The sequence below is a fragment of the Rattus rattus genome, chromosome 7 (genome assembly GCF_011064425.1).
Source record: "Rattus rattus isolate New Zealand chromosome 7, Rrattus_CSIRO_v1, whole genome shotgun sequence".
NCBI lineage: Eukaryota > Metazoa > Chordata > Mammalia > Rodentia > Muridae > Rattus > Rattus rattus.
Window position 1 is genome coordinate 99,854,606 of NC_046160.1, and position 20,202 is coordinate 99,874,807.

The 20,202-nt window shown below is 46.5% G+C and overlaps 1 protein-coding gene across 1 annotated transcript in view; it reads left to right on the plus strand.

Moving 5' to 3' along the window:
• Window positions 1-2,099: 2,099 nt before the first annotated feature.
• Flvcr2 (FLVCR heme transporter 2) overlaps window positions 2,100-20,202 on the plus strand; it is a 62,668-nt gene continuing 44,565 nt past the window's right edge. The window contains exon 1 of the mRNA XM_032908185.1: window positions 2,100-3,144. Within this exon, the coding sequence (XP_032764076.1) occupies window positions 2,425-3,144 (720 nt within the window). The 5' untranslated portion in view covers window positions 2,100-2,424. The remainder of the gene's footprint in view (window positions 3,145-20,202) is intronic.

Here is a 20,202-nt window from a genome sequence, read left to right on the forward strand (position 1 = left end):
AATCCACAGTTCTGGAAGTCTCTAAATATATTAAATTATATTGCCTTTTGGCTTCTGTCGTTGTGCTTCTGGCTAGCTGTTCTTGCTAATTAAGATGTGCCAACTCAGAAAATGGCTTTTGCCCTGGGAAAGGCTTGGTGCTACACTGGGATCCCAAAAACCCAGTGTAGCCTCCAGCTAGCGAATACAGACTTTCTGTAGCTTAAACCTGTGTCTGGGCTTGCTTGTCTGGTGGATGCCCCACGACACCATCCACTCTGATTCTACTTTTTATATTATTACTATTATCATTATTATTATTATTATTTACATTTATGTTCATGATGTGTTCTCACATGTCAGCAGGGGCCTGAGGCCAGAAGGATTCCCTCATGCTGGAGTTACAGATGGTTGTGAGCCGCTCAGTGTGAGTGCCAGAAACTGAACCCAGAACTTCTGAGAAAGCAGCAAACCCTGAACCCCTTAAGCCCTGAACCATCTCTCTGTGCCACCACCCATTCTTGATTCTGATGTGCAAATTCAAGTTGTAAACAGCACTGCAGAGTTTTAAAAAACAGTGGTTGGGGAAGACAAGGAAGCAGTGTCCCTCAAGATTCAACGTGGTGAACACACACGAATCATCTGGGGATTCTGTTAAAATGCAGCTTCTGATCCAGGAGGTCTGGGCTGGGCCTGGAGGTCTGGGAATCTTCCCTTTAAACAAGCTTAGGGGCAGGGGGCAGGCATGGTGATCTACACCTGTAAACCCAACATTTAGGAGCAAGAGGACGTGGAGTTCAAGGTTATCCTGAGCAAACCTGTCTCAAAACAAACAAACCAAGCGAACAAACAAAAACGAAGCAAAACAAAACCACCACCAGGTTTCCAGAAGCCCCCCAGGCTGTGGCTTACACAGCTTTTGTGTGGTTGTATGGTACCTTGAATGATGGGAAGTACGGCCTTAGTTAGCTGAGTTCTAAAAGTTTTGTTTTCTTGTCTATAAAACGGAGCCAGAAGGCTGAGAGCTTAGCTCATGTTTTCAAAGCGTTGGGTGCGTGCACATACACCATACACATACACACATACAGATGCACACACAGGGCAAGCACTAGTAACTACATCATAGAATCAGGAGGTAAAGCATTAAGCACCTTTATCCCATGCTAGCCTTTTGTCAGGATAGGCAACATTTGCTGAACGAATTCTCAGCCAGGGATTTTTCTAAGGGCCATTATTTCACCATCTACACTTTGCAAAAGAAACTGGGGCTCGGAAACGGTGTTCAGTGACCTATAGTTACAGGCCTAAGTCACTAAACCGGAATTCAACCTAAATTTTAGGTTCTTTATCACTGTGGACCCATGCGGGTGTGGGGACCAGCGCAAGTCCGCATTTTTTTGCTTTCAGGTTGCTAAGAGGTGACTCTCAGGGGATCGGTAGGTGGCAGCGGAGAGCTACGAGGCTGCCAGAATCACGTTGTAATACGTACCACTCCCAGAGCCAGTGCAGAGACTTGGTTCCACAGGCTGTGCTTGGCTCACGGAGTTCCCTAGTGGGAGGCCTCAGGGGCCCGTCAGAGACTAAACAAGTTCATATGCGAGTTCACCAAAATAAGACTTTTTCGGCGGGAAGGTCTCTGAGAAAAGCAAGCTTTCCTTTCACCGGGTACGCGGAACTGTCACCTGGAAAGTTTAGCCACTGGCGGGGAGCCCAGGCAAGTGGGAGAAAGTCAGGGATCAGTCTCGAATCCCCCTTCCCGAGCATTTTTTGGGGACTCCGGGCCCCGGTGCACACGCGCTGGCTCGGAGAAGACTCTGACCTCGGAAGGACGTGGGGAATCATCCAGCGAAGTCCTCTGGGAGTGGGGGGACAAGTGAATTTAGGGCAAGTGTAGGGGTGGGGGCTAACCGGGCGGTTTCCATGGCACCGAGGACGTCGGAGAAGAATGTACCCCAACCTATGGCGAAACAAGAGCGGTGCCCTGCGAGCCCAGCTCAAGGCAGGGGATCCTGGGTGGGAGGGGTTGAAGGGCGTGGGGGGGCGGGCAGGCCGGGGGGCGGGGCGGTCACGTGCGCCCAAGGGGGCGAGGCCCCAGCCTGCCCCGGAGCAAACCGAGCTCGCCCTGCCGCAGATCGCAGTTCAGGAACCAAACTTTTTCCAGGACAGTCAACGCTTCATCGGGACAGCCTGGAGCGCGTGACAAGGCGTCTGTGGCCGACTTGGGGGACAACAGTTTGAGAGGAGGGAAACAAAGGATCCCAAGGACCAGTGAGATAGTTTGGGAAAGCGAAGTGTAGGAAGCTGAGATCTCAATTTCTCCGCCAACAGAGGTGCGCTCCGGGACAAGTGTTTCCTCAGCTCTAGGGGGACAGGCTTTAGAAGGCTGCTGACCCGTAAGACTGTAGGAGTCAGTACGTGCCTGGGGTTCAGGAGCTCGCTGTGGTCATGGTGAATGAAAGTCTCAACCAGGAGGAGAGCAATGACAGACCTGTGCCAGAGTCCGAATTCCAGACGGACACCAACTACCCCACCCAGCCCAGCGTCTCCATCCACCCCAGCGTTTCAGGCCACCCCAGTGTCTCCATCCATCCTAGTGTTTCGGGACACCCCAGCGTCTCCATCGACCCCAGCGTCTCTGTCCATCCCAGCAATTCAGCACACCCCAGTACCTTGGCTCAACCCAGTGGTTTGACCCATCCTAATGAATCAGTTAAAGAAGACAGCGTGATCAAGGTGAGCAAGCGTCGTTGGGCCGTGGTCCTGGTGTTCAGTTGCTATTCCTTGTGCAACGCCTTCCAGTGGATCCAGTATGGCTCGATCAATAACATCTTCATGAACTTCTACGGTGTCAGCGCGTTTGCCATCGACTGGCTGTCCATGTGCTACATGCTGACCTACATCCCTCTGCTCCTGCCGGTGGCCTGGATGCTGGAGAAGTTTGGTCTTCGAACCATCGCTATCACCGGCTCGGCTCTCAATTGCCTGGGAGCCTGGGTAAAGCTAGGCAGCCTAGAGCCTCACCTCTTCCCGGTCACAGTGGTGGGTCAGGTCATCTGCTCTGTGGCACAGGTCTTCATCCTGGGCATGCCCTCACGAATTGCTTCCGTCTGGTTCGGGGCTAATGAGGTCTCAACAGCCTGCTCCATGGCTGTGTTTGGCAATCAGGTGAGTAGAAGGGTGTGTGTGCGTGTGGATGGCTATTCCAAAGAGAGAGCATCTCACCCTGATAGGGCTGAGTATGTTAGAGGGTACCTGACTTGACCCACTATGTGAGAAGCTGCAGTTTTCTGGTTCACAGCCTTTATGACTCTTGGGTGGCTTTGTGGTTGGGTGTAGACTGATAGTGTAGTTGGGCGATTGTGACTGTCAGTGACATGGTAAGATTAATGGGGGTCACAAACAAAGGACTTTTTCTTTCATCCCCAGCTTCTCTGAGCCAGTAGAAAGTATACTTCCAAAGCATGATTGTCTTTGATGGGTCTCTCTCCAGCATTTATCAGCACACCACTTTCACCTTTAGGAATGCTGGTCTTTCTCTGGTAGCAGTCTTTGACTGCCAGGTGGCTATTTAGGTGTCCTTGATAGTTATCAGATGGTTTTAGCTGGAGCATACAGATTTGCTAGAAATCAAGAAACTCTGCACAGAACTGTGGACTGGGCTGTCCTTACCTTTTCCAGGGACCAGGCTTTGTGCTAGACTTCCTCTCTGGGGTTTATAGCCAAGTCCAGCAGGAGAGAGTAGAAATCTCACTGTGAACTTCCAAGGAGGCTTCCTTCCGGGCTAAGCATCTCCTGTCTTTCTCTTTTCCTTCTGGGGCAAGCAGTCCCACATTCTTGTGATCTTAGTGTGGTTCTGCTCTAGAAGCTTGGGCGTGTTATGAGTCTGATTGCTTTCTCTATGTATTTGAGGCAAAGCAAATGTTTATGGGCGCTTCTTTAAACGGAGCCTGGGCCCTCAGATTCATTTCTTCCAAGTGCCTGTTGTCCAAGCTGATGCTGACACTGGTCATCCTTAGCTCTAATGAGCCTGTGTTGTCTTTCTTGCCAGTGCATTTAATTTAGAAAGTGTGTGTAACATGAACGTTTCTAAAACTTCTCTAAAGGCAGATTTCTTTTTCTCTTAAGTTAAAAGAAAGAAAGAAAGGAAGGAAGGAAGGAAGAAAGAAAAAGAAAATTTTTACCTGCTCAGTGTGGTTTGCAAGTCTCTGTTGGAGGATGTAGTGAGTTCCAGGCCTGTTGGAGCCATAAAACTATTTATGTAATTTCTTCTTGTGAGTTTTTTTTTTCTTTTTTTCAGAGCTGGGGACCGAACTCAGGGCCTTGCACTTGCTAGGCAAGCGCTCTACCACTGAGCTAAATCCCCAACCCCTTGTTTATTTTTTTAAGATTTTTAATTTTATTTAATGTGTATGAGTATGTCGTCCTTGTCTTCAGATACACAAGAAAAGGGCACCAGATCCCATTCCAGATGATTGTGAGCCACCATGTGGTTGCTGGGGATTGAACTCAGGACCTCTGGAAGAGCAGTCAGTGCTCCAAACCACTGAGCCATCTCTCCAGCCCTAGTTTTGTTATTTTGAAAACTGAATTGACTTAAGTCTGGAGATGAGTCAGGTATGATGGCACATGTCTTTAATCTCAGCACTCGAGAGGCAGAGGGAGGTGGATCTTTGTGAGTTAGAGTCCAGCCTGGTCTACAGAGTGAGTTTCAGGACAGCCAAAGCGACACAGAGAAATTGTCTTGAAAAAAAAATAACCAAAACCAAAGTCTGTAGATGAAACTAGATAGACGTTTTGTTAAGGACAAATTACAAATAGACATTGAGGGCCAGAGAGACAGCTCAGCAGTTAAGAACACTTCCTATTCTTGCAAAGGACCTGAGTTAGATTCCCTGTACCCCTGTTGGATGACTCACAGCTATTTGTAACTCCAGTACAAGGGGATCTGATGCATCTGCCCTCCTAGGGCATCAGCACTTAGATGTACATACTCACAAGTTATAGCAATAAACATTTAAACAGAGACTTTAGAAAGAGATAGATATTGAACTGGGTTTTAGGGGTGCATGCCTACAATCCTAACACTTGGAAGGGAGACACAGGAAGATCAGGAGTTCAGGGTCATCCTAGTGTACATAGTAAGTTCAAGGCTGCTTGTGACTTTGTCTCAAATATATTTAAGTAAATATGCGAATTGCATTTGTCAATCCTAAATTCTTTTTTTTTTTTTTTTTTGGTTCTTTTTTTTGGAGCTGGGGACCGAACCCAGGGCCTTGCGCTTCCTAGGCAAGTGCTGTACCACTGAGCTAAATCCCCAACCCCCTAAATTCTTAAGGTAATAGAGCTGTGTGTTTTAATGTCTCTAGCCTGGAAGACAAACTTGTCCTTTATTGGGTCTAAGGCTGGGGGATGAAGAATCTATCTTCCAGAAACACCCTTCATTCTGTTAGCGAAACAGCATTCATAGAAGGTGGTAGAATCCAGTCCCACCATAGTTAGATGATGTCCTGTTTACCTGGGGCTATCCAAATAGTTTGTTTTTGAGACAGAGTTTCTCTGTGTAGCCCTGGCTATCCTGGAACGTGTTCTGTAGACCAGGCTGGCCTTGAACTCAGAGATCTGCCTGCCTCTGCTTCCCAGTGCAGGGAGTAAGGCATGCACCACTGCCACCACCCCGATCGATTTTGTTATTACTCCTAAGGCAAAACGTAACCCCTTGACCCACACCTCTGAAGGACATAATACTAGATATGTTGTTAAAATTTAAGAGGAATAGTTATTCATTTCCCATTCTTTGTTGACTCCCCCAACAAGGTCAGGAAATACTGAGAAATTTACATTTAAAAATACCCTGGGGCTGGTGAGATGGTTCAGTGGGTAAGGGTATCTTCTGCCAAGCTTACCACCAACCCTGCCAACCTGAGTCAGGTCTCCTAGATCCACATGAAGATCCTGACCCGGGGTTTCTATCCCGCCTTTGACCATTCAGTTCCTGGATAAAAGACACACACACAACCTTTATATTTAGGAAATGCCTTAAACAGCACAAGAGCTGGGCAGATGTCTACCCTCCATGCTATTAGACTCTTCTTTCCTCTGATAGCCCCATATTACTTACTATGTTTTATCCGGGCCTCTCTTAAGTCCAACTGACCAACCCTCAGAGTCATGTTTCCATGACTCACCTAACCCATGTTGGCTTCTCTCTCTTCCCTCACTTTCTTCTCTTCCTCATGGCTCTCTTCTGAGCCCCCAGGCCCGGGAATCCTAAATCTCTTCTGCCTAGCTATTGGCTGTCGGCATCAGAAATAGCTTGGGTGCAATGTCAAATGGTGTCACTTGGCTCTACACAGGACTCTCTCCTCTCTGGGGCAGTCAGATCATGAACCAATATTAGCATTAGAATACAAGCAGCATCAGGCCAACCCATCACACAAACATTCTGCAAACTTAATTCTTCATGGCTTGCAATCTTCGCTATGGCCTTGCCAGTGTAAATTGCCTCAAAGGCTACGTCATTTTCAAAATGGTGGTTGGGGAAGCACAATCAAAAAAAAAAAAAAAGAAAATTTCCAAAGAATACTGATATTTGCGAATAGAAAAATACTAAAATGGTAATATGTATGTCATGATAATCTATCCACACATATGAACAGAGGCTAGGGAGGGCTTTAAAATTACGTTTTATTTTGTGTGTAGAAGTATGAGCATGTGCCATGTATGGAGGTCAGGGGACAATTTGCATTCTTTCTAGCATGGGGGTCCTGGGGATCGAACTCAGGACCTCAGGCTTGTTGGCAGGTGCCTCTATCCACCCTCGTTTTGGCAAGGGGGAGTTTTAAAAGACACAAATGGAAAGGACTACATCAGAAAATTTGAATCAACAGTCTCTGGACAATGATTAACATCAGTAGTGGTGTGGATCTGAGTCTGAATGATGGATGCTGGGCAGATATTCTCATGAAATGTTCTTTTCTGTGATGCCACACTGGTGCTGAGGATGTAACACAGTGGTAGAGTGTGTGTTTAGCCCGTGCAAGATCCTGGGTTTAATTCCCAGCAGCACATAAGTGCAGTGACCTCTGTAGGGTCTAACAGAACCTCTTGTGATCAATTTCCATGAGATCAACAGTTTCCATTCACAACCCCTTTATTGACCTTTGTTTGAGACCGATTCTTAGTAAGCTCTGGCTGGCTTGGACCTGGCTAAGTAGACTAGGTTGGCTTCGAACTGAGATCCTCCCACTTCTGCCTCGCAAGTGCTGGAATTACAAGCAGGTCCCCCACATTGCAATAGTTTACTTGTTGTTCTTGCGTTGTTAAAGTTGACACAAATGGCTACTTTGATCCTGACAACTTTCCTGTTTCTTTCACACAGTAGGAACCCTGGCCTCTCTATTCCATTCTGTAAAATGCTTGTGCACTCCCCACTCCCCACTTCTGTTGAATTTAGCTCTCGGGCACTTAACAGACTTTAACTGAACACCTCATCTTTGCTAGACTCTAGGTAAAGGCCATGAAACCATTGTCTGCCCTTCTCAGACTTCCTCTACCAGAGTTTAAAAGGCATACCAAATTCCTAGACTCAGAAATAACACAACAGATCATAGCATAGATTTATTTTTAGTTCTCTTTGACATTTTTAGCATTTTCCTGGCTGCTGGCTACGGGAAAGGGGAAAGAAGGTAATGTCCATAAAACACCTAAAATGTGTGAAGTATTTTTTCATCCATTTTTTTTTTTTTTTTAGTTTAATCTTTTCAGCAACTCTTGTGAGGTAGGTAGGATTGTCCCTGTGGTCACAGGTGAAGGAACTGAGAGGAACAGAAAAAGAGTGAGCTTAACCCATTCTTGTAGCAGTTGAGTACTAACGGGAGAGTTGAGTCAGCCCTAACTCTGAAGTCCAAATGTCAGTAAGTCAACACTGACTGGGGGAAATCCAATGATTTTTGCTTTTTGCTTTTTTTTTTTTTTTTTTTTTTTTGCTTTTGTTTTGTTTTGTTTTAAATAATAGGGCTGGAGGGATGGCTCAGTGGTTAAGGAACTGGCTGCTCTTCAGAGGTCCTGAGCTCAAATCCCAGCAACCACATGGTGGCTCACAACCATCTATAATGAGATCTGATGCCCTCCTCTGGTGTGTCTGAAGACAGCACACACACACACACACACACACACACACACACACACACACACACAGAGGGAAAAGTGGGAATCTGAGGTTCTAATTTTGTTCAGTGTTTCTATTGCTGTGAAGAAAACACCATGACTAAAAAACAAGTTGGGGAGGAAAGGGTTTATTCAGCTTACACTTCCAGCTCATTGTAGTCCATCATTGGAGGACGTCAGAACAGGAGTTCAAGCAGAGCTGGAACCCGGAGGCAGGAGCTGATACAGAGGCCGTAGAGGGTGCTGTTTACTGGCTTGCTTCCCATGGCTTGCTCAGCCTGCTTTTTTTTTTAGAACCCATGACCATCTGCCCAGGAATGGCACCGCCTACTATGGGCTGGGCCGTTCGGCATTAATCACTAATTGAGAAATGCCTTACAGCTGGATCTCATGGAGGCATTTCCTCAAGGGAGGGTCTTTCCCCTCTGATGACTCTAACTAGTGTCAGGTTGACACACAAGATCAGCCAGTACAGTGTCTGTACAGACTTTTGACAGCTGTTTATTTGTTTAAGGTCTCGCTGTACAGCCTTGCCTTACCTGGAACTCAATAGGTAGCCGCAAATGGCCTTGAACCTACAGAAATCCACCTGGCTCTGTCTCTCAAGTTCTGGGATTAAAGTTACCCTACCTCTTTTAATTTAGCACAAGAACTTGCCAGGGAAGAGGGCTATAGTCTGAAAGAAAGAAGCTGGAAGGGTGAGATTTCCTGGGAGCAGGGAAGACAGGCGATTTAAGACTGAAAGTGAGGCTCTTGTCTTTTTGTGTGTGTGGTGGATTCAGATCTGCGGGAGTCAGGTGGTAAAAGCTGGGTTCTTTTTGAGCAAGCACTGTTTCAAGGGAAAGTCTTCTGCAGCTCGGTTTTGAATGATAGCGACACATTGTTACTGTAGAAGACCTAGAAGGTGTTAGATCTCAAACCTTAGACAAAAGGCTAACTCAAGTGCGCATTTAACATATCAAAACTAAACTCTTACCTCCACCATGCCTAGGAGCCGTCGTATCTTCCTTTTTTATTTCTGGTTTTTCATTCAAAAGGAATTCTTGTAGTAGAGTCTGAGAGCTGGGTGACCCAGGATAGGATAGACGATAGAAGTCAGAAGAGGTCTTCCAGGTCGGCCTCAACCCTAGATGAGGGGAGCTGGCCTGCAGTACACACAAAGAGAACTCGGGGCCCTGCCACCCAGGGTCACAAGAAAGCGGTTTGCTTTTAGAGGTAGGGAAAACACAATACTTTCACAGTTCAAATCCAGCAGAAGTCCTGGTTATCTAAAATAACTCTGGTTCACAGAGCTGTAACATTGGAGCTTGGGCAGAACAAAATTTTCTGGACGCCATGCTAAAAATGTAAATGGCAAAAGAAGTATTGGTTTTAGTGCTAGATTTTGCTTAGCACTCCTCATGCCAAATACTATTCAAGCATGTTGTCAATCTAACACAATTACTAGTGTGATGTTTATGTTTCTCCCTCCTCCCCTGCCCCTCTGTGGTGCTGGGGTTCCAACTCATTGAGCTACATTGCCTCACCCTCTTCTTTGTCAAGTCTTTGGAAATTTACGTACTTCCACATGTGTTTCCCGTAAGTTCTGAATGGCCATGCCTCACAGCGAGCAGGACATTCAGGTGAACATTTATGGGAGACACTGTGACTGATAAAGATGGGCTCTCCGAGGTGACTTCAGCCCCAAGGAGGCTGTGCTTGCTTGACTGGCTGAGCCTGTGCTGTTACCAGAAAAGCTGAAGGAGGCTGAGGATGAATGACTCAGGAACCAGAGTTCTAAGGCGAGGTCAGCAAAATCTTGACTTACTCAGGTATGGTGAAGCTGCAGGTCAGGAGATCCCGGCTTATCATGTAACTCTGAGCTCTTTCCTGTCTCGGATCTCCTGAGCTCAGAGACTGGCCAGGGTTTGAGATGGAGGCCTCTGATTATCTGTCGGTTGTCCTTGCAATGGCTACCATGTGCTCCCACACCTGACTGCCTTCTGGTCCCTTCCCACTCCCCCGAAATGCTTTAGAAGACCAGGAGAGGTGGGGGTGGGGCAGGGGGAGCTGTTCAGACCTGATGGTGATGACTCTTTCTGATGGGCCAGCCACATCAGACCTGTGAGTGATTCAAACCTACAATGGTAGTTATTGGAATGGGACGTGGTCCCAGCAGCAGAAAGGCCAATTGTTGCTACAAAATATACAACCTGATGCCGGTAAACCTATCTTCCTTCCTTCCTTCCTTCCTTCCTTCCTTCCTTCCTTCCTTCCTTCCTTCCTTCTTTTCTTAGTAAAAGAGAATTTATAAGTACAGCTTCCCACACGAAAATTTTGAGAGGAGGATTGTGGGAGTTGAAACAGGATCTTGTCCTGTAACCCAGGTTAGACTTGAACTGCAGTAGTCCTCCTGCCTAACCTTACAAGCATATGTTGCCACATCTAGCTTGACATGTGTTTTCTTGTTTGTTTGGTTTGGTGAAGGTCACAATGAAACAAATGTAACAAGTTTATCCAATGAAGGACTAATAAGTTCAGAGGAATCAACTTCATTTACTATGGTCACCTGTCAGCCCCTACATACGTCATCACTAACAGTGATTCTTCTTCCCTTCTTCACTCCAGCCCCTGGGAAGCTCGATACTTGGTACCATTTTGTGTTTGAATTTGCCTGTCTTGGAAATGGTGTCATATTCATGGGTTTTCACTGTCCGGATTATGAAGTTGGTTTTTTTTTTTCTTTGAAAATGTCATATTCATGGGTTTTCACTGTCCGGCTTATGAAGTTGGTTTTATTTTTTTTTTCTTTGATGAAAATGTCATCTGCATGAGTGTTTTGCCTGCATGTATGTCTGTGCAGCACATCATGCCTGGTGCCCGAGGAGGCCAGAAGGAATCCCCTGGAACTGGAGTTGTAGCCAGTTGTGGACTGCTATGTGGGTGTCAGAATTGAACCCGGTTCCTCTGGAGGAGTAGCCTGTGCTCTTAACCTTGAGCTGCCATCTCTGAGATTTCATTTTTAAAGGCTTAGTAACTAATTCAAAGATCCTATTTTTGGTGAGGTATGTTGGTGTTCATATTTATTTACTTACTTACTTTTACTTACTTATTTTGGCTGTTAGGGTTTGGTTTTAAGACTGGATCCTAATATATAGTTGGACTGGCCTTTCCTCAGCTCACTAAATTTCTATTTTAAAACCATGGGTTAGGTAAAATTGCTAGTCTGAGACTTTGGAAGACAGTGGCATAGAATTGAATTCCAGTTCTGCTTTCTTCTGCTCTGAAGGCCAAGTGGCCTTCCCAAACATGGCCATGTGGCTGGGTAGAAAGACAGATGCCCTGTGAAGGTGTCCTTGATCAACTCTCTGGGGAGGGCCTGGAGATAGCATAAGCAATGTTTTGTCGTTTTCAGTCTAAAAGTCTCTCTGTGTTCAGCTGGCTCTCCTATGACATTAGCCATCCTGAGCTTTTGTTAGAAGGACAAAGTCAGCTGTGCAGAAGGGACCTGCATATCTCTGGCCCTCCCTAGAGAATTGGTCAAGAATGCCTGCACAGGGCATCTGTCTTTCTACTCAGCTGCATGGCCATGTTTGGGGAGGGCTAGACCACTTTTCAGAGCAGAAGGAAGCAGGAGGGAGGTGCCGGCATGCAGCCAACCTTATCGGGGCTGACTTACGTTTGCTCTCTACTGTGTCTGGTGTCCAGTTAGAAGGAGTGCGAGCTTGAGTTCCCTGAGGCTGAGGGGACAGGTTAGGCTTCTGAGTAGGACTCTTAATTCTAACTCCCTTGAGATTCAGGAGTGGAGAGTCAGGGGATGCTCTGATGGAACGTGAAGCACATCCATTGCGGATGCTCCTAACCCCGACTCTTGGACATTTCTCCTGCTGCTGGAAGAGGGGCAGGTGGCCTCACTGGCCACCACCCTGACTTTGGTTCATTCTAGACCTTGCTGCAGTATCTGTTAATTGCATGGAATCAATTCTGTCTTCAGGTCCTGAACCCCTGCTCCCTTCATATTCTGTCCTGTCCTGTCGTTTCCTGTCCTGGTTACTTCCCAGCATTCACTGCTCTTTTGGCTCCATACCCATCTCCTTGAAGCCACAGTGTTTTCAGAATAAGAGGCAGTGAAGAGTGAAGTCCACAGGTGGTTCTAGGTCCTTGCTTCCCTGCAGAGACATTAAATAAACAACCAGGAACTCACTGAAGTAACTTCTTTATGTGACCTTGTTCAAATCTGTCAGAGAGCTACAGAAACTAAGAAGCAACCAAGAAAAAGCAGTGTTCAAAGGTAGGAAAGGTCAGGGCTTTGTGTTCCTATTCTGGATCCTTTGCTTGCAAACTGAATTTGCTGCAGTTGCAACCTGCTTTCAAACACAATAGCATTTGATACATAACAATGAACAATCCAGCAAGAAACCTAGGAAAGCAATTCAGTTAAAAAATAGTGAACAAGGCCAACGGCCACCAACTTAGGAACAAGCCAAGGAAGTGAAAAAATGGATACTCTGAGAAGTATAAACTGTTGCTGAAAGAAATCAAAGAAGATATATAAACAGAAAGTGCCTCTGTGTCTGTCCGTTGGCAAACTTTATGATGTTGAGATGGCTACTGCTTCCTGTGCTGGGAAGGTTCTAGGCAATCTCTCTCCAATCCCAGAGATCTGTTTTGCAAAAGTCAGAGAACTCGTCCTAAAATTCATAGGGAAGTTCAGAGAGTCCAAAAGTAGCTGGAGTAATCTCACAGAGAACAGTGACAGGGCCAGGGTTTCGAAACACAGCCATGGCCATGGGGACAGAATGGCTTGGACAGAAAGACATACAGATGAAATTCTGAAGAAAATTCAGAAGTCCTCACATATGATTGAAAGTTTTTTGTTGTTGCTGTTTTGTTTTTTAGAATATGTGCAATACCTTTATATGTGCAAGGGCAGATGAGGACATTGGATCCCCCAGAAGTGCAATTATAGGCAGTTATGAGCTGCCATGTAGGTGCTGGGAACCAAACGTGGGTTCTCTGCAAGTGAACCAAGAGCTCTTAACTGCCGAGCCAAATCTTCAGCCCTGTCTTTTAAACTCTCTCTCCCTCCCTCTCCCTTCCTCTCCCTCCTTCTCCCTCCTCTTTCCTCCTTCCCTCTCCGTCCCCCTCTCTCTCCCTCTCCCTCCCCCCTTCTCTGTGTCTAAACACACAAAATGTAGTACATACTCACGTGGATGTCAGAGGACAACTTTCAGAAGTCAGTTCCCACCACGTGAGTTCTAGGCATTGAACTCAAGCTTCTCAGGCTCCTTGGCAGGCAACCTTATCTATCTACTGAGCCATCCTATCTGCCCTGGGATGGAGAGATTATTAACAAGGAAGTCAAAGTCTTTTAATGAGGAAGAGTAGTAGTGTGCTTTGAGGATGGAGTTTAAGTGCTCCAAAGGTCACTCGTGGGCAACTTGCACAATCCAAAGTGAAGGGTCAATGTTTTCAACTGGCTGGCATTACCAAGTTCCTGAAAAGCAATGTTAAGAACAAGAGGTGTTAGCTGTGGCAAAGTTAACTGGAGTCTGCAGTCCCGCTGAGGACTTCTAGTAGTGGTTCTCAGAACAGGGGAAGCTAGACATGAAAAGCTGGGTATTAAAGGGTTCAAGTCACTAAAAGCAAACTGGACTTCGCAGACTCTGCAAGACTTCAGTCACACAAGTCTGCCCAACTTGTGTAGTGAAGGACTTCCACGGTGTCTTAGTTAGGGTTTTACTGCTGTGAACAGACACCATGACCAAGGCAAGTCTTATAAAAGACAACATTTAATTGGGGCTGGCTTACAGGTTCAGAGGTTCAGCCCAGTATCAAGGCAGGAACATGGCAGCATCCAGGCAGGCATGGTACAGGCAGAGCTGAGAGTTCTACATCTTCATCTGAAGGCTGCTAATGGAAGACTGGCTTCCAGGCAGCTAGGGTGAGGGTCTTAAGCCCGCACCCATCGTGACACATCTACTTCAACAAGGCTAAACATTCTAATAGTACCACTCCCTGGGCCGAGCATACTCAAACCGTGACATAGGAACCACCCATACCCTCACCAACCAGATTAGCAGTTGGAGGTTTGTTCCCAAAGATTTAAAGCTCATAGACAGATGAGACTACCTGACTTAAAATTTGCCAGCTTTTGAAGGATGCAGTTTAGGAAATGTTAAGAGATGTTTGTCGTGGGAAGAGAGACTGTGTGGAGTTACTCCTGGTCCTTGTAGGCCAACGTCCCAGCCCCCTGTGTGTTCCCAGCCTGCACACTCCCTGTGATTCAACATTCTAGACTTTAGAATTCTGTCTCTAGAGTCTAGAGTTTTCATTCCAGCTCAGTCTCCAGGGTTCCCCCCTGGAGTTATAGAAGATGAAACAGGTAGTTCCCATTTTCCAGTAACTGCTTTATAAGTAAAGGTAATTACACCCCCCAAGCACTGACCAACGAGTCTTGACCTGTTACTTCATTAGCATAACTTAGGTCTTTTGTGGAGGGACTCTTTTTTTTTAATATTTATTTATTATACATAAGTACACTGTATCTGTCTTCAGGCACACCAGAAGAGGGATCAGATCCCATTACAGATGGTTGTGAGCCACCATGTGGTTACTGGGATTTGAACTCAGGACCTCTGGAAGAGCAGTCGGTGCTCTTAACCTCTGAGCCATCTCTCCAGCCCAGAGGGACTCTTAAGAATTAAAAAAAGACACTTTAGGGCATTCCAGGGAATCTTGGAGCTCTGAGCCAAGAACTGGAACAAAGGTTAAATAACATAAATGTAATTAAAATTCTTTTTATGCTACAGGTATATAAATTAGTCACATTAAACAAAAACAGGATGGTGGTTGCTACAGAGCTGGAGGAAGGGGAAGTTAGGGAAGCAGCGTGTAATGGTCTTGTTTCGGTTTGAGAAGATGGTCGGATCATGTGAACTTTTGCACAATAAACCCAATGCTTAGCTTAATATAAGGGAACTGGTCCACACACTCGAAAGAGTTAAACTACTTTTGCCCCCTATTGGTGTCGGAGATGGAATTCAGGGCCTTGTGTCTGCTAGGGAAGTACTGTGTCATTGCGCAAGGCCCTCACCTGAAGTGTTAAATATTTAGACTGCGTGTGTAACTGGCTTCACCAAGGGAAACATATCCATACTCACTCTCTTCCAACTGGAACCCTTTCTGGGGGAAATTAGGGGTGGTTTTGTGGGTTATATTTTTATATTTTTATTTTCATGAGACAGGGTCTCTCTGTGTAGTCTGGCTGTCCTGGAATTCTCTCTAGACGAGGCTGGCCTCAAACTCATAAAGATCCATTCGCCTCTGCCTCTGGAATGCTGGTATTAAAGGCGGGCACCACTATGCCGGCTCTTTTTTTTTTTTTAATAGGCTCTTATTAATAAAATAATTTAGGAATGGACTAAGAAAGAAGCTTGGGGGCAGTTTTATTAGTTTTGGAGGTTTTGTTTCATTTTAAGAACAAACAAGACGTATATCTTTAGCAGCTTCTCGGGACAGGGAGATGGAGAAGAGAAAAGCCGTCCGGCCTGTCTTTTGCAATGGAGGCTGGCAAGCATGAGGTCGGAAGGGTCAGAGGAGGAGGCATGTGGAGACCCAGAGCTCCGGACAAAGCATGCTCAGGCCTTGTTTGGTATGGGAAAGAAAAAGAGAGAGAAAAGAAGAAAAAGGAGAAGTTAGACTTCTCTGAGTTAGGCCTCGAAAGCAGGCAGGCCGCATGGCAGGCAGGTCCGATAGACTAGAGCCATAGCTCTCAACCTTCCTAACGCCGAGACCCTTTAATACAATTCCTCATGTCTGGTGACGCCGCAATCATAAAATTATTTCATTGCTAATTCATAACTGTAATTTTGCTATTGCAGTGAATCATATGTATCAGGATAGGTAGCGTGTGACCCCTGTGAAAGGGGTCACAACCGCCCAAGGAGGTCACAACCCACAAGTTGAGAACCACTGGACTAGTGGCTGCAATGAGGGGGTCTGGTTCCAACATTATTTCATTAAGGCGGTAATTAATCTCCCTTCACCTTTAGCATGGTTTCAGATGAATGGAGGCGGTGTAACGGCTGGCCACAGGTTTGACAAGCCAAGTGACTCACGTTTAAAAGGACACAGGAGTATGTAATTTAGAATATCAGGTCCTCACACAATAGAGGTAGCGTTCAGATTCCAGGCTCTCGGCCCCTTTTATTGTTGTCTTTATGGACCAACCCGAAGCCCATCTACCTCCTTTTTTCTTTTTCTTTTCACTTAAATTGAATTTTGAAGAAATCGTACTCAGTGGAGGTAGGAGCCATAGCCTCCACACCCTGGACTACTGACCTGAGGGCCGCAGTCCCGCTCTTTGCACTACTGACCTTTGCTTCCTGGGGCTTTATGAACTGCCCTATTGTGCTCGGTCCCTCTTCCTTCCCCCTTACCGGCAAGTGGACAACTCACCGAGGGCCAGACCTGACTGACAGGAGGAGCAGGGCTTTAGGCCTAACAGTGCTTGCCTTCGGGTACATGATTTTACTTCCTTGATTTCCTGAAAGAAATGGGGATGAGGAGTTAGTGTGCCTTGGAGGCTCAAGTCACTGGAGGTGTCCATGCACAGCGGAGGGAACAAGAAGTCGCTTATTCTCACCCAACTAGGACTGACCATGACCCAAGGACACAGATCCAGGTGGCCCTGAACAATATCTCCCACTGTGACGCGTTTATATGAGCTTTCATAGCCAAAGAACAAGACTACCATAAATCAATGTGGTTACCAAACGCACTGATGGGACGGACATCGGGAGGGCTGTTTATAGTAAAATCAGGCCGCTTCAGATGTAATCTGTCCACATTCTTAGTTTTAGGGTTGATGGACCGTAATGATATGCTAAGCCAATGCATTCCAAAGAATTTTCTATTAGTCAAAAGAGTGTTTGGTACACAGGGTGGTGACAAATGCCCATTAAGGGGACTCTAGATAAACCAGGATACTTTTAGCTCTGTTTGTTTGTTTGTTTGTTTGTTTTTGAGATAGGATTTTTCTGTGTAGTTCTGGCTGTCCTAGTAGTTTTAACTCTTAAGGGAACTTAGTTTACAGAGGAAAAAAAAAAAGAGCATTCCTGAGCTGTTTTCTCTCCTGTTAGAGAATTAATATGCCTTCCCAGCGAGAGATTGATAAGGGGAAAGTCTTCAATAGCATGTGGCTAGTTTTGGCTAATGTACAAATGCCAGCCTCAAACAGAAAATTTTACTAACTTATGTGGATGGCAGACTTATGTATTTTATATATGCTTGTCATCCTCAAACCTCTTTTAGATCCTGGCCTCAGGTTACACTATGCACAATTTAAACAGAGACAGGAGACTGCGAGTCTGGCCACCCAGGCGGGTAGGAGAGTTACACAGCAGAGATGGTAATCAGACTTATTTTTAAGTATGCCAGCATTGGTCTGAGCACAATAGTTTTGACTCTGGGTGATTTTTGCTCTCCTGGCTGAGTTGTGCATTTCTTAAGAAGAGAACCTGGGGCTGAATGACAGACCAGGTATTGATGATGATGCATCCTTCTATCCCTGATGACGGTGCAGCCTTCTATCCCTGAGAGATAATAGGCACAGGGCGGTGGTGGCTCATGCTTTTAATCCCAGCACTCAGAAGGCAGAGGCAGGAGCAGCTCTGGGTTTGAGGCCATACACTTAGGCTAGTCTAAGTGTAGGGTAGATAATTACACTACTACTAACGGTGTGTTGTGGGTCGGGGTTGCCTCTTTTGTTATGGGGATGAAGCCTAAAGGCTGGTCAATGCTGTCGAACACACAGATAGCAGAGGCCCTATCCTAGCAATCCTAACGTTCTTATCTCTGAGAGGCCTGGTTAGTATACTACCTATCCTTGAGGTGTTTGGATGCAGAACGCGCCCTTCCTTAAATTCTACTTTGTATGACTTACTGTGTGACTTCATGTCGCCTAAGCAGGTTATTTAGTGAACTCTATTCTCGTCTCTCCTCCGTCCCCGCATGACTCAGCTCTCTTTCACTAGAAGGAGCCATTTCATTGTGACTGTTTACATTGGACACTGTCCTTAGGTAGCCATCTACCCTGCAGCCAGGCCCACAACTGTCGTGAGTCTCAGATACTTTTATAAACCGGAGACAACACTGGCCAGTGGAGGAGAGTTAAATGAGATGCTCTGGGAAGAATAAGTAGCTAGCTGGCATTTCTTAGCTAGGATGTACCAGAGAGAGACCCAGGCAGCTCAGCGATACATACTTAGTATGCACGAGGTCCTAGGTTCAATCCCCACCACTAAAATGCTAAAGGATGAAGATCTTTATTTAACTCATTGCTCTAGTGTCCTGACATAGATGAACCTGGGGTTGGTGGAGGACAAGACTCCAGGATAGGCACTAAGGGAAAAAAAATTTTTTTAAAGTGTGTGTGTGTTGGGGTTGGGGATTTAGCTCAGTGGTAGAGCGCTTGCCTAGCAAGCACAAGGCCCTGGGTTCGGTCCCCAGCTCTGAAAAAAAGAAAAGAAAGAAAAAAAGTGTGTGTGTGTGTGTGTGTGTGTGTGTGTGTGTGTGTGCGCGCGCGCGCGCGCGCGCTCGCGTGCGTGCTCGCTCGCTCGAGTGCTTGTGGGCTTCAGAAGAGGGATTGGATCCCTTGGAGCTTGAGTCAGATGGTTGTGAGCTTCCTGACGTGGGTACAGGGAAGCCAGGTCATCTGCAAGAACGGCAAGTGCTCTTAACTCCAGTTTCTAGAATTGGTTTTCTTTTTCCCAGACAGGATCTCTCTATGTTGCCCTGGCTGTCATGAAACTCACTCCGTAGACCAGCTTGTCCTCCAACTCAGAGATCCACCTGCCTCTGCTCCCCAAATCCTGGGATTAAAGGTGTTCACTACCACTACCTGGCTTACAGTTGATTCTTAATGAGCGGAGAGGCCAAGGGCTAGATCAGAAGGGGGCGGGGTCATCCTAAAAAAACTCCTTTGCAGTGTCCAAATGTCCTCCAGAGCTTCAGAAGCTGAGAGCCAAGGTTCAAGAATGAAGTGTCATTTCCCCGACTGTGGTGACAAGAACTCTTTGTGATGTAACTTGGGAGTCTCTGCAATGGCACAGATACTGGGTCACCCCCGTGTCATATGACAGGCTGCAGCTTCCCTCATAAACCCAAGATTCCTCTGAAGGGAGGCTACCCGACTTCTCAGGTGCACACATCTTCTTTCTGTTGCCTGATTCCTGATCTGTTTCCAGAAATGCTTCCAGCAGATGCCCTTCCCTAGACTTAACTGCCTGATCCACCCTCCTCAGTCAGCACAGGGTGGAATGTAGGACAGAGAGAATGAAGGAATGTATCCCTTCAGGAGGGATAAGGAACGAGGTCAAGATGAAAACTGCCAGTCCCTCCTCTTTAACCTCAGCCTCCCATCTTCTTGCTCAGTGCCATTTCTAAAACTTAGGTGAGCATCTTTCTTCCCTTGTGGAGCGAGCCCCTCCCCCTTTTCTTTGGTGAGTCACTACATGATGCTACAGGTCCTAGTGGCCCAGCTTTCTGACCTCAGCTTCCATCTACACACAGTTCGAGATGCAGCCTGGCCAAACCGGCAGAGACGACAGCAGGCCAACTGTTTGCAGAGGGGGGATGGGTAGGGGTGGGTCGGGTTTTACTTCCTTCCTGACTTGTGAAGATCATACAGAAATGTCAGAGCATTATGATGGTGTGTTGTTTCTGTTGGCTTCCACCAGAGTTCACCTCGAGAGGGAAGGCAAATGTCAGTGGAGCTGGGAGGTACAGCTCAGCACTGCTGCCAGGAGTCTGAGGAGTACTCTGCTCAGGGACATCTGCTCAACGAAGCCCAATCCCTGACCACCACAGAGAACTTCAGGATGAGTCAGAGGAGAGCAAAGTTAGCAAGCTTGTGAAGCATTTAGACAGACAAGCCAGGTGCTGTGGTTCACGTCTGTAACCCTGGCTGCAGGGAAGCTGAGGCAGGAGGATCGCTGCATGTTTGAGGCAAGCCTTGACTACACAGTGAGTTCCAGGTCAGTCTGGGCATAGATGAGGCCCTGTCTAAAACAAAAA